The sequence below is a fragment of the Caretta caretta genome, chromosome 2, assembly GCF_965140235.1.
Source record: "Caretta caretta isolate rCarCar2 chromosome 2, rCarCar1.hap1, whole genome shotgun sequence".
Lineage (NCBI taxonomy): Eukaryota > Metazoa > Chordata > Testudines > Cheloniidae > Caretta > Caretta caretta.
Window position 1 is genome coordinate 88,339,281 of NC_134207.1, and position 13,549 is coordinate 88,352,829.

General features: G+C 44.1%; 1 protein-coding gene across 9 annotated transcripts in view; it reads left to right on the forward strand.

Moving 5' to 3' along the window:
• Positions 1–13,549, forward strand: part of PTPRM (protein tyrosine phosphatase receptor type M) — a 682,939-nt gene that overhangs the window by 297,757 nt on the left and 371,633 nt on the right. For all 9 annotated transcript variants that reach the window (XM_048840290.2, XM_048840291.2, XM_048840293.2 and 6 more), the window contains exon 7: positions 12,493–12,786. In XM_048840290.2, coding sequence (XP_048696247.1) covers positions 12,493–12,786 — 294 coding nt within the window. The remainder of the gene's footprint in view (positions 1–12,492; positions 12,787–13,549) is intronic.

The following is a 13,549-nucleotide window of genomic DNA, read 5'->3' on the forward strand; positions in this document are numbered from 1 at the left end:
AGATAGCTGGGAGTGCTGGTAGCGTAGGGCCTGAGGAGGGAGTCTACATAGCCGGACAATCCTGCTGTCAGGGTGCCAATGCCTGAGATGATGGGGCGTCCAGGATTTCCAGGTTTCCAGTGTATATAAATCTCCCCACTGTATTTTCCACTGAATGCATCCGATGAAGTGAGCTGTAGCTCATGAAAGCTTATGCTCAAATAAATTTGTGAGTCTCTAAGGTGCCACAAGTACTCCTTTTCTTTTTTGCAGATACAGACTAACACAGCTGCTACTCTGAAACCTAGTTTTAAGGAGGGATTGGAAGGCCAGAAAGAAGGCACGTGATCAGATAGTATGGTAGATAGAGTCTAAATGCATGGAGTTGTATGAAAGAAGGATTGTAACCAAAAAAAAGGCCAAAGAATCAGTTAGGAGAAAAGATGAGACAGAGAATGAGATAGGGAGTTTATTATGAGATCAGATGCTGAAGGTGAGGACCAGGAGTTTGAATTTAGGCCAGATGGAAAGGAGAAGTTGGTTGAGGAATTGATCAGCTGGATTATGAGAGGAGAGGAAATGGGAGAAGAGCATGTTCTTTGGTGGATCAGAGAGGAGTGGACGGGAGGATGTGGAGAGCTCAGAGAAGAGTAGGATGACAGTAGTTGAAGTACAGATACCCTAGGTGTGGACCATTTTCCCAATGCAGGAATATAAACTGGAAAGGGGAAAGACAGCCTGAGGTAAGGAGGCTGCTGTAAGTGTAGCCTGTGGATAAACAGGGCACTTGTAAGATATTGTGTTGGTGGGTGCGGTATAAAACATATCTAGGTAGTTAGAATGGACAGATGGAGAAAAGGAAAGAATACATCAGAAGAGGTGGGAGTCAGCACAGACATGTGGGATTGAATGAGCCCACGGGGGAAGTAAGTAGAGGAAGAAGAGGATGTGGCCTATAATGGAAATATGTAGGACTCCAACAAAGAGAGGGAGGGACTGGAGAATGAGCCCTGAAGGAAATGCTGAAAGCTGGGTCAGTAAGGTAAGAGGAAGTCATGAGAGTATAATGCCACAGAAGCTCAGTGAAGGGGGAATGAGGAGGAGGAAGTGATCAACTGTGAATGGAAAGAAAAGGGAAGGGGGGACAGGGCAGGGGAAAAGTGGATAAGAGGAGCATGTAAGGAGTGACACTTAGGTGAACAGATGGGGAGGGAGAAGGAGGGTGAGGGTTGGTGCAAACAGCCAATCAGCACAGGGCAGAGAAAATCCAGGCAACATTGTAGAAAGCTCTCTGAGTTTCCAAGGGTCCCTGTTTTGGCTGTTTCTGCCTCTACCATCTGGAGTCTGGCTCCTCTACACAGTTTTTTCCCCAGGCCATGTGGTGGGAGGAAGGCACCATCCAGGCCCTAGTGCCCCCAGAGTGGGGGAGTTAATGGAAAGACGACTAAGTCCTTTGGGCTGGGGAGCCAGTCATGGGAGCACAAGAACTGGGTTTGTGCCTAGGGTTGCTAACTGTCTAATCTCACAAATCCCTGCCCCTTCTCCCAGGCCCCGCCCTGCTCACTACATTCCCTCTCCCTCCATTGCTCGCTCTCCCCCATGCTCACTCACTGTCACCGGGCTGGGGTAGGGGCTTGGGGTGCAGGCTTCGGACAAGAGGTGCTTACCTCAGGTGGCTCCCGGGAGGTGGCTCAGTGGGGCTAAAGCAGGCTCCCTGCCTGTCCTGGCTCTGCACCACTCCCAGAAGCAGCTGGCATGTCCCTGTGGCCCCTGGGGGGAACAGGGGGCTCTGTACGCCACCTACGCCCGCAAGCGCCACCCCCACAGCTCCCGTTGGCCACAGTTCCCAGCCAGTGGGAGCTGCTGAGTCAGCGCTGGTGGCGGGGGCAACGCGTGGAGATACCTGCCCCTCGCCCCTGCCTCAGGGGCTGCAGGGATGTGCCAGCCGCTTTCGGGAGCAGCACAGGGCCAGGGCAGGCAGGGAGCCTCCTTTAGCCCTGCTGCGCCCCCAGACTTTCAGTACCTAAAATGTATGGTTTGGCTTCAATAGCCTCTGAGAGGTAGGGCCTGATTCTGGGAGACTCCTGGTGAAACAGGGAGCGTTGGCAACCCTAATTGTGCCTGGCCCATGTGCCGGGATAGAAAAGCTCCTTGCATCCTTACCCTAAACTTGTGTATCTGAGCAGAGATGGGTGTAATATAGCCTTTAGTATATGGGGGGAAAAGCCATTAAAGAGCTGCAATTAACCCCCAATGGTACGTTATTGTTGTACATTATTATTATGGTAAATATGAATATTGCCTGGTTAGTGAACAAAAAGTTTGCCATTAAATAATGTATCAGGTCTCCACACATCAAGAAGAAAAGACAAAGACTGTTGTTTGTACATCTTGTCTGTCTTTTATATGAAAATGAATAGAAGTGTCGATGGCTTCATTTAAATGAATCCTAAAAGGAAACTTTTCAATTTACCTAACTGTTTATTCTGATGGAAAAGACTGAACTGAGTCAGTGACTTGTCATTTTGTGTGTTCAGACTACACAATATCCTCATCTGTTTGTCAGGGAATTGGATTGAAATGTCACTTTATCTTTGTCTAATGTGAGCCATGAAATTGGTCTTGTCAGATCACCTGCTTATTGTAAAAAACAACAGCTCTTTTCTAATAGGTGACATAAAAGTAATCAAACACTGAACAGAAAGGAAAAGAGTGGGGTGGAATTGATTAAGTGTATTTCGTAAAGTAAATTAGTCTTCTACATATGGTCCATGGGTTGAACTTTTCTAATAGTGGTCAGATCCAACATAGATTAAATTTAGGAGAACAGAATGAACCTTTCTGAGAAGGGCATCAGATTATTAGAATACAAACTGCTTATTGAGTTCAAACAAGGTAAACCTAGGTGTCAGACTGGTTAGAAGGAGATCTGCTGGGTTTTTAAGTAAGGGCATAGAAGGGAAGCCATCTGTACCATCGGTAGCTCTTATTTCTGCATTTTGTCAAATGGAAGATTTAGCACCTTGAATAGAGTTGAATGTGTTTTGGATCTTTAGAAGAAAGAGTGTGTTCCAAAACTGAGGGCAAAATCATTTTGAGACCAGGGCAAGATTTCAGAAATTATTAAAGACTTGTCATCAAGGGTGTCAACAGTTGTGAAATCGTGAATGCTTAAGTATATCTAAGTGTTTATATTCTCTTTATATGCCTGCCTGCCTGTGCCTGTTTTTCTCTCTCCCTGTCTCTCTTATAAGGAGAGCTGGTAGCACTGCCTGACACTTTCCAGTATAAGACCCTGTCTTCAGTTGCTTATAACTTTGCCAAATGTTAACATTTTGAGCTAAAATTTTCCATACCAGTTTATTAACTACAAAGAGAGATGTCAGCCTCTGCCTCTGTGTTGATTTCTGAGCCTAAATCAGATAACAATCTAGAACCATTACCTGCTACACTTGATCCCAGAGTTGTTGGGCCGTATTGGGGCTGCTCACCTATTCATAAAACTGGATCTGTGGGGAGCTTAGAATTACTTCTGTGTCTGAAAGGGACAACCTCTTGGAGCCTTATGGCCATGCTGAATATTTAGTAATGCCATTTGGACTGACTAATGCCCCAGAGAGGATCCAACACTTAATTAACGATGTGTTACAAGACCTATTGGACCAGTTCTTGGTGGTATACTTAGTCTGAGAAGATCAATGTATTATCTATCTGGACCAAAATGCCACTCACGTCCACACAGTTCTGGAGAGACTATAACAACATGGTCTCTACATTAAATTTGAGAAGTACACATTTGATCGGACCTCAACTGAGTTCCTGGGTTTCATCCTGTCCCTGGAAAGAATCAAGATGGATCCATGCAAGGTTCAGGCTTTCTGCGAGTGGATATGCCACCACAATGTGTGTGACCTACAACAGTTTTTAGGCTTTGCAAACTTCTACCGGAGGTTCATTTCAATTTTTTTGAAACAAGCCAAGCCCCTTGCTGCCCTATTCTGGAAAAACACCAAGTTCCATTGAGTGCTCAAGGCCTAGGATGCATTTGAGGAGTTGAAACTTGCCTTCTCCACTCCAATATTGGCTCCCCCAGACGTAACGCAAGCTTTTGTTGTAGAAGCTGACGCCTCTAGTATGGCAAATAGGATAATCCTCTTCCAAAGGCATGGACGCAAGCTAATGCTGCACCCTGTTGATTACTACGCAAGGATGCTTACCCCCGCTGGTCAAAACTGTGAGATCTTGGACAAGAAGCTCCTGTTAATTAAGACCCCTTCCAAAAGTGGTGACACTACTTGGAAGGGGCCCTCAATTCAATCCAAGTGCTTACCAATCATAAGAACTTGGAGTACCTGTGCAGGGCCAAGGCCCTAAATCAAAAACAGCTTTGTTGGGCCCTAGTCTTCTCCCAGTTCAACTTTACCTTGACCTACTGTGCTGAAACTCTAAATGAAAAGGCTGACACCTTGTCCCAAAGATGAGGCTTCAGGCTTAGGGCAGCCTGCATTCTAAAGTCCCATAATTTCCTTAGTGCAGCTTGCCACCAGGATCTGCTCGTGCTCATCCATTTTGCCTTTGTCTCCAGAGTTCCATGCACATTGGCCATTATCAATTAAGATCCACACAACACTCAGGAAGGGTCATGTTCATAAGGGACTGCATCTGTGTTCTCTAGAACTTGCAAGATTGGCAGGTCTATAACCATGCCTTGACTCCACCTTGGCAGGACACTTAGGGCAACATAAAATCTAACAATTGATGTCCCATTTCTTCTGGTGGATTTGAATGTACTGTGACAAAGTTCCTCCTCTACCTTGGTGAGTCCTGCGCTTATTGGCGGATTTTTCTCGCTTCAGAGATTCACAGTCCTTAGTTTGGCCACTTTCGTGGCTCAAATCTGCCATTCACTCAGAAAACCTCATCACTGGCCAGCATGGGGAAAAAAGGAGTAAGAACAATCCCTGCAGTTTCTGCTGATCCACCATGTGGGTCGGGGACCAGCTCAGAGACCTTCCCCTCTGGCGGAAGCTCCTGTGTTGGGTCAGGAGTTGGGAAGTTTGGGGGGAACCTGGGCCCACCCTCTACCCCGGATTCCAGCCCAGGGCCCTGTGGACTGCAGCTGTCTAGAGTGCCTTCTGGAACAGCTGCGCGACAGCTACAATTCCCTGGGCTACTTCCCCATGGCCTCCTCCCAACACCTTCATTGTCCTCACCACAGGACTTTCCTCCTGATGTCTGTTAATGCTTGTACTCCTCAGTCCTCCAGAAGCACATCCTCTCACTCCCAGCTCCTTACGCACACCTCACTAACTGGAGTGAGAGCCTTTTTTAAACCGGGTGTCCTGATTAGCCTTAATTAATTCTAGCAGCTTCCCAATTGGCTACAGGTGTCCTAATTAGCCTGTCTGCCTAAATTAGTTCTAGAAAGTTCTGACTGTTCTGGAATAGTCCCTGTTGTTTTACCCAGGGAAAAGGGACCTGCTTAACCTGGAACTAATGTATCTATATTCAGTCACTCTTTTGTAGCCATCTGGCCTGACCCTGTCACAGTACCCCATAATAAGAATATAGGAATGGCCGTTCTGGGGCAAACCAAAAGTCCATCTAGCCCAGTATCCTGTCTTCTGACAGTGGCCAATGTCAGGTGCTTCAGAGGGAATGAACAGAACAGGTAATCATCAAGTGATCCATTCTCTATCACCCATTCCCAGATTCCGGCAAACAGAGACTAGGGACACCGTTCCTGCCCATCCTGGCTAATAGCCATATATGGACCAATCCTTATAAGATCGAGATCTTTGTAGTGTGACAGGGTCAGGCCAGATGGCTACAGGAGAGTGATAGAAGGTAGATACATTAGTCCCAGATTCCTCCGGTCCCTTTCCCCTGAGTAAGATAATGGGCTTTTCCAGAACAATCAGGAAGTTGCTGGAATCAATTATGGCAGGCAGGCTCATTAGGACACCTAGAGCCAATTAAGAAGCTGCTAGAATCAATGAGGACAGGCAGGCTAATCAGGGCACCTGGTTTAAAAAGGCCTCACTTCAGTTAGCGATGTGTGTGTGCAAGGAGCTGGGAGCAAGAGGCGCGCAAGAAGCTGAGAGTGAGAAGGTGTACTGCTGGAGGACTGTGAAGTACAAGCATTACCAGACATCAGGAGGAGGGTCCTGTGGGGAGGGTAAAGAAGGTGTTGGGATGAGGCCATGGGGAAGTAGCCCAGGGAGTTGTAGCTGTCATACAGCTGTTACAGGAGACACTGTAGACAGCTGCAATCCACAGGGCCCTGGGCTGGAACCCAGAGTAGAGGGGGGGCCCAGGTTCCCCCTATCCCCGCAACTCCCTATTTGATATAAGAGGAGTTGACCTGGACTGTGGATCCCACCAGAGGGGAAGGTCTCTGGCCTGTCCCCTGACCCATTAGGTGGGCCAGCAGAGACTGTGGGGGTTGTTCTCCTCCTTTTCCCCATGCTGGCCAGTGATGAGGGTAGCTGAGTGAATGGCAGGTTTGTGCCACTAACAAAAGGGGCCAAACTGAGGACTGCTGTGAACCTCTGAGGTGAGCAAATCTGCCAGAAAGCGCAGAACCCCCCAAGGCAGAGGAGGAACTTTGTCACAGTAGCTTCCTGCCAGGTTTCGGCCTGCACCAAGATCTCATGCCAAAAACCTTGTGAACACTTCCAACCTCTGGGCACCCCATCTCTGCTCTGGGAGGCCATTTTATTGAACTTCATGGTGGTTTCATGACCAGTTTCACAGTAGTAGATTAGTTTTGTAAGATGTCTCACTTCATTCCCTGAACAGGTTTACCCTCCGTGGATTAAACCACCTGGCTTTGAATAAACAACATAATATATCTTCATGGGCTCCTGGATCACATCACCTATGACTGGGGGCCACAATTTACTGCCTGCTTCTGGCATGAAGCCCTGCATTTGTGCGCACCTGTCCTCTGTCTACCATCCTCAACTGACCAGCTAAATGGGAAAAAAATCAATGAGATCCTTGAACAATACTTACGATGCTACATCAGTTATCACCAGGATGACTGGTCTTCACTGTTACTCTATGCAGAGTTCTCTTACAATAATGTGGACCATGTATCTGCAGGCCACAGCCCCTTGTTTATCAACTATGGGTACCACGCCCGATTTCACCCACAACTACCCACATTCTCCCCCAACCCCTCTGACTCAGACCTAATACAACACATCCATAATATCCAAGAGGAGGAGGTGAAGGGACACCTTGACAAGTTGTAGGGGGAATACAAAAGGCACATGGACAACAGGTCTCCATCTCCCTCTTCACAGGGAAAAAAGTATGGCTTTCAACAGAACACCTCTGTAGTCAGACAGTCTCGGAAACTAGACTACCAGTTCCTTCGCCTGTACTTGATTTGGCTACAAAACAATATGGTCACCTTACAGCTCCAGCTCCTTCGATCCCATAGAGTCCACCCCATATTTCATGTCTTACTTCTAAACCTACGCTAAGAACACATTTCCCCATAGAGCCCACCCCCACTGTTACAAGTACAGGTCAGGAGGAATACATTGTTCACAAAGTCCTTGACTGTAAGATCAAGCAAGGAAAATTATGGTATCTAATTGATTAGGAAGGTTACAGCCCAGAGGAATGCTTGGGAGCCTGGTGAGAACGTTCACACTTCTGCCCTGGTTTGGGCCTTCCAAAGGAGCTACCCTGAGAAACCTGGATCCATGTCACCCAGAGGGTGCCCCTAGAGGAGAGGGTGATGTCATGACCCCTGGGTCACGAACCTGGACCTATGCTCCAGTCTTCCAACTGGCAGCCTATAGCTTGATGATAACTCTGCCCCAAGGTCCTATTGTTGGCATCCCATAGCGGCTGACTGGCCACTGGCCCTATTTAAACCACCGACAGGAACAGGAAGCTGATCGAACAACTGGGTTCCACTGGGCTCTGGACTGTGTGCCTTTTGCTTCCTGCTCCTGCTACCCATTCCTGTGACAGTCTAACCATTCCTGCTTCCCTGGCTTGATTTCCTGGCATCCCGACATGGCTTCACTTCTGGCATCCCAACCTCCGGTTTGTCTCCTACCTCTGACCACTTGGTAGACCAGGGATGCTGGAGCAATTTGTATAGTGGGAGTGCTGAGAGCCATTGAACCAAACTGTAAACCCTGTATATAATGGAAACCACTTCAAACTAGGGGTGCTGCAGCACCCCTAGCACCTCTAGTTCCAGCACCTGTGGTAGACCTGACCTGACCTCATTCTCATTCTCACTTCATGGCTCTGATCTCCAGTTTGTCATCTGCTTCTGTCCTCCCGGTATTGTGACAGAGCCAGCTCTTGACTCCTGTCTCATGGCTGCACATTCTGGCTATGACTATTATGGTATGGCCACCCACGGACCAGCCATGACACTTTTGAGCTGTATTTTTCTGGAAAATTTAAAACACCACAGTTGAATAATTTTTGAGAATGAGGCCAGGAAAAATACATTGTTTTGCCCATGTTACAAAATTGTGGTGACCTTTTTCTTTGAAAAGCTGTAGCACCTCCAAGCTTCAGAGAGGGACTTGACATTTGGTGAGATCTCAGCTGAAGTATTGTGTCCAGTTATGGACCACACACTTTAAAAGATGTGGAGAAATTGGAGAGAGTCCAGAGGAGAGCAAGAAAAATAAGAGATTTGGAAAACATGACCTGTGAGGAAAGGTTGAAAGAATGGGCAAGTTTCGTCTTGAGAAGAGAAGCTCAGGGGGACATAAGTCTTCAAATATGTAAAAGATTGCTATAATGAAGATGATCAATTGTTATCTATGTCTGAGGGTAGGACAAGAAGTAAACATCTTAGTTTGCAGCAAGGGAGATTTAGGTTAGAAATTAGAAAGCTTTTCCTTAACTATAAGAATAGTTAAGCACTGGAATAGGTTACACAGGGAGGTTGTAGAATTCCTGTCATTGGAGGTTTTTAAGAACAGATTAGACAAACAGCTCTCAGGGATGGTCTTAGGGATACTTAATCGTGCCTCAGTGCAGGGGGCTGGACTAGATTACCTCTTGTGGTCTCTTCCAGCCCTATGTTTCTACGATTCTGTGATCAAGGTGAAAAATTGCAGGGCTCAGTGAGAATATATCTGTAATGTAGCTTTGACCACCTCACCTGCTCTCTACCTCCTGAATCATCTTGATGGAACTAACTCTGAAATTCAAATCTTTGAGCTTCTTCAACCAGTTGCTATTTAATTTTTTAAAAAAGCCTGTTTAAGCCCCAGAATGTGCAAGATTCCATACTGGGTAGTAACAGCTTCTCTTAACACAAAAGCGTGACTGCTTTGAAGTCAGATATCTTGCAGTCCTGGAACAAGCCGTACTAAGTAATCAACAGACAGGAAATGTCTGTTTTTAAGAGTGTGTAACTCATTTAAATCTGAACAAATTTTCATGAGGACAGAAAAGGCAACTCTCTGATTGCAAGGCTATTCTGCCTGCCAAATTTCAAGTCCTTATGGAAAACCAGGGAAGTGCTAGAGCTCTTCCAAAAATGTTCAGAAGAATTTTATAATAAAAGTGTAAGGCAGCCTAAATATAGGGATTGCTGCCTCTCTCTATGTATATGTAAAAAGTGCATATCTGTGCATGTATTTAGTATTTTACTTTTTTGCATGTAACTCCTTTAGGATAAGCAAAAGGCTACTTTTCATTTTGGGTGAACTGTTTTTGTTCTCATTTTTACTTTAATTGGTCCTTTGGTGTTGGCCACCATTATAGCATCTATCTAAAGCTTTCCACTGATCTGCCATCAATGGACATTAACTTCTGGTGCTGTAACAGGAGAGTGTTTGGTATTTCCTCTTCTTATTTGGACATGCCCCATCACCCTCACACCACTGGTTTGGAATGCCCCAACTGTTCTCATGTCCAGAGTTGTTAAACCATTAAATTTGCTCCATGAAGAAACAAACTTTCTTTATCGAGCTGTATTGATATTTTAATTTTAAAAGCTTGGTTTACTTTACATCCATAAGAGTTAAGTGAGAAATAACCTTTTCTAACTTAAACAGTTTTATTGCCCTGATATTGCTACCTGCAAACTCCCCACACCCCACAAAATAAATTAGTGTATCCCTTCGTAAATATACATAATTACTACAGCCATTAAAAATGTATCATTTTGGTTAAGCCAACTGTTTTCAAATTAGGATATAGTGCACCTCTACATAGATGGCTGGGAAAATATAGATCAGAAAATAACTAGGATATTTAGTGAGACCCTATTTGATGGCCACCACTAAAATTGCCTCCCAGGGAAAAAAAGCATGCTGCTGCCAACTGTAACATATGCAGAGTATGGTATTTAATTGAATAATTGATCCAAACTCTTCATTGTCATACCTAGAAATACCCCTTTTAGTGAAAAGGAGGAAAAGCTAAACTATATGAAGGAATAACTTGGGTAAAACTATGGTCATTCATTATCAGTTCATTATATAAAGTTTAATATTTTACAATATGCAGTAATAATATAGCCATTTATCTTTCATTACAGTATCCTTGACTACTTCAATTATTTTCTATTACACTATATACTTAACTTCATGACCCTTATTTTTTAGCCAATTGTCAGTTAAATATAAGTGCAGTATGTATGATGATAGATTCGTTTTATACGTGTTCAATCTTTAGCTGGAAGATTACCTTCAGAGTAAAATCATGGTACGTGCAGGCTTTTGCTGGAACCACACAACTGAATTTAACCTATTTTGTACTTTGGTCATAGGGGAATGAAAAAATACCCCAGGGGATGAAAAAGCAATAAAATAATGTCTATTTCAAATACTTGTAAGACTTTAAATGAATTGGTGTAACTACTGACCTTTATGACCTGACTCCTGAGTTTGCATTTTGATGGCAGTTGAACAGCCATTACTAGCATTTGAAACTTGAAAGTAATTAACTGTTCTTTCAGCATGGCTGCATAAATGGCTTAGAATGCTCTATAAAAGTTCTATTTCACATCCTGGTTCAAGAAGGAGCCTAATGATTTAAATTGATGCTTAATCATTTTGAATTAAGTCAAAACTATTTAAAGATATACAGTTTCTGCAGGAAGCCATAGTTTATATATTTCAGAAACAATAATGTCAATAAAACTACACTAAATTTCTAATCCCCAGAAGCTGAAGCTAGAGTTTGTCCTATATTGATGCTGACATATAATATAGCTTTTCTTGATAAAAATTAAAGGTTTATAGGCTGTTGCTGTACTCTACATGTAGTAGTTTACCACTATATTTTAAACTGGATTTGTGTGTCTGTAGTAAGTAGTAATAATTAGTAAGCATCTTTGGAGAACTTTTGGACTGTTGTCTAGTTTTACCATGTTTTTCCTTACGGAGTCAGTGGGAATATCTCATTAAAGTGAAAATACGTAATGTATCTTGTATCTTCCCATGATGTGATGCCATTCTTTAGCATGGCATTTACTATCCAAGTGCACTCATTGTTATTGGCACAGATCTAGGCCTGGCAGTAACATATAAAAAGGGGTTAAAGATTGATTGCGTCTATTCGCCAATAAAGGTTTATATATCTCTTGCTTCTCAGTCCATAGGAGAAAATAGACTTTTAGTATACTTAGTGTACATCAAGTGTTCTTCAGTAATAAATTAAGTATACTTATCTTACTTTTTGTAAGAGAAGTCCATGTTTGTTATCGGGGCCTCATCTACATTACAGAGTTAGGGTGACTAAAACAGCTTATATCAGGCTAAATCTGTCACTGTCTTGATTCCACTGACATAAGTCACCCACTACATTGACGCAATAACTCCACGTCCATGAGAGGCGTAGCGCTTAGATGAATGTAGTTAGGATGATGCTACTTACATCGCTTGTTGGCTGTCAGCCCCACAATCTCCCCGTGCCCCGGCACTAACAGCCCAAGCTGTGAGCCCCGCATGCGGCTCAATTTCCTAACTGGGAGCCTATGAGCAGAGAAATTGACATGCTTGTCAGTGTCACAGCTGTTGCTATTTCACATTTTGTCTCTGGCTCAGACTGTCAGACCCAGAATGAGGGTGCTCCAGCTGTGAGCCTGGTGTCAGCTGGAGACAAAATGTGAAATAGCAGCAGCCATGAAACTGACAAGAATGTCAATTTCACAGCTGGTAAGCTCCCTGCTCTGCAATTGAACCCTGCACCAGCTCAGGCTGTGGGCCCTGGGGCAGGGGAGGTCCAGCCGTAAGCCCTGTGTGGCTGTCAGTGCTCCACGCTCTAGCTGTCAGTACTCCAGAATGCCCCATTTCAGTCGGTGCAAGGCATTCCTGGTGAGGATGTGCATCACTGGCAGAAGGAGGGTAATGTGGACACCAAAAGCCAATTTAATGACTGCAGTGGCTGTGGGTCAATCTGGCTTTTTAAGGCAGACTTCCAAATATGGTTTAGTAAAGATTGTTGTTTGAATGTTTTGGAAGTAGAAACAAATATTGGTAGAATAACTTTTTCCAATTCTTTTTGTTATAGAACCACCTGTTCCCATTGCGCCACCTCAGTTGTCTTCAGTTGGTGCCACCTATTTATGGATAGAGTTGAATGCTAATTCCATCAATGGGGATGGGCCCATCATTGAGAGGGAGGTAGAGTATCGCACATCAAGTGGAAGCTGGTATGACAGACAGCCAGTAGACTACACAAGCTACAAAATCGGGCACCTGGATCCTGATACAGAATATGAAATCAGTGTGCTGCTTACAAGACCGGGTGAAGGAGGTACCGGATCCCCAGGCCCAGCTCTCAAAACAAGGACAAAATGTGCTGGTGAGTACCAGAAGGAAGCCAGAAAATTGTAAACAGTTTGCTTGGGTTGAAACCAGCAGGCTACTTTACTAACGGTTGTCACTGTATAGCTTGAACCTGCATGACACAGAAACTAAGTCCAGAATACTTATAAGTATAAACCATTTAGCTTTTGTGAATGGTGACCTTGAAGCCAACCTACAGAGTCATGGTACATTAAATCATACCTGTTCGTGACTGGCAATAATTAGTGCAGAATACAGTGCAGTTTCACTTTCGTGATGTACAGCACACTGTTGGGCTTCATTTCATGATATCCTACCTGCATCAATGCTAGCTTTTTTTTGTCCGTTATTATCTGAGCTCACATTACAAGCTATTTTTTGGCGTCAGTAGCAGATTCATAAGTCTATAGATGATGTGGAAAAATAGACTTCATAATAGCAAATGTGTTTACTGTTGTGTCTCGATTAATATATGGGATTCAACTAAGGGCAGCTTTCTCAGATGGCTGTCAGTGAGTCCTTTTGTTAAATGAGGTACAGTGATTTATCATGTTGTATAGAGAGTTTGGCTCTTATATTGTTAAGTGGTAATCAGTGGTGCTGATGTGCTTGTAAATGGATACAAAGCAGGGCTATCGTAGAAACACAATTATATATAATAATCCTGTAGAAAAGTAGCAGTGATATTAGCATTGTTATTAATTTGCTATTCAGCTGTACGAAGAATAAATGAAGGATTGTGAGATACAAAACATTTTTGATGTCAGCATTTTCATTAT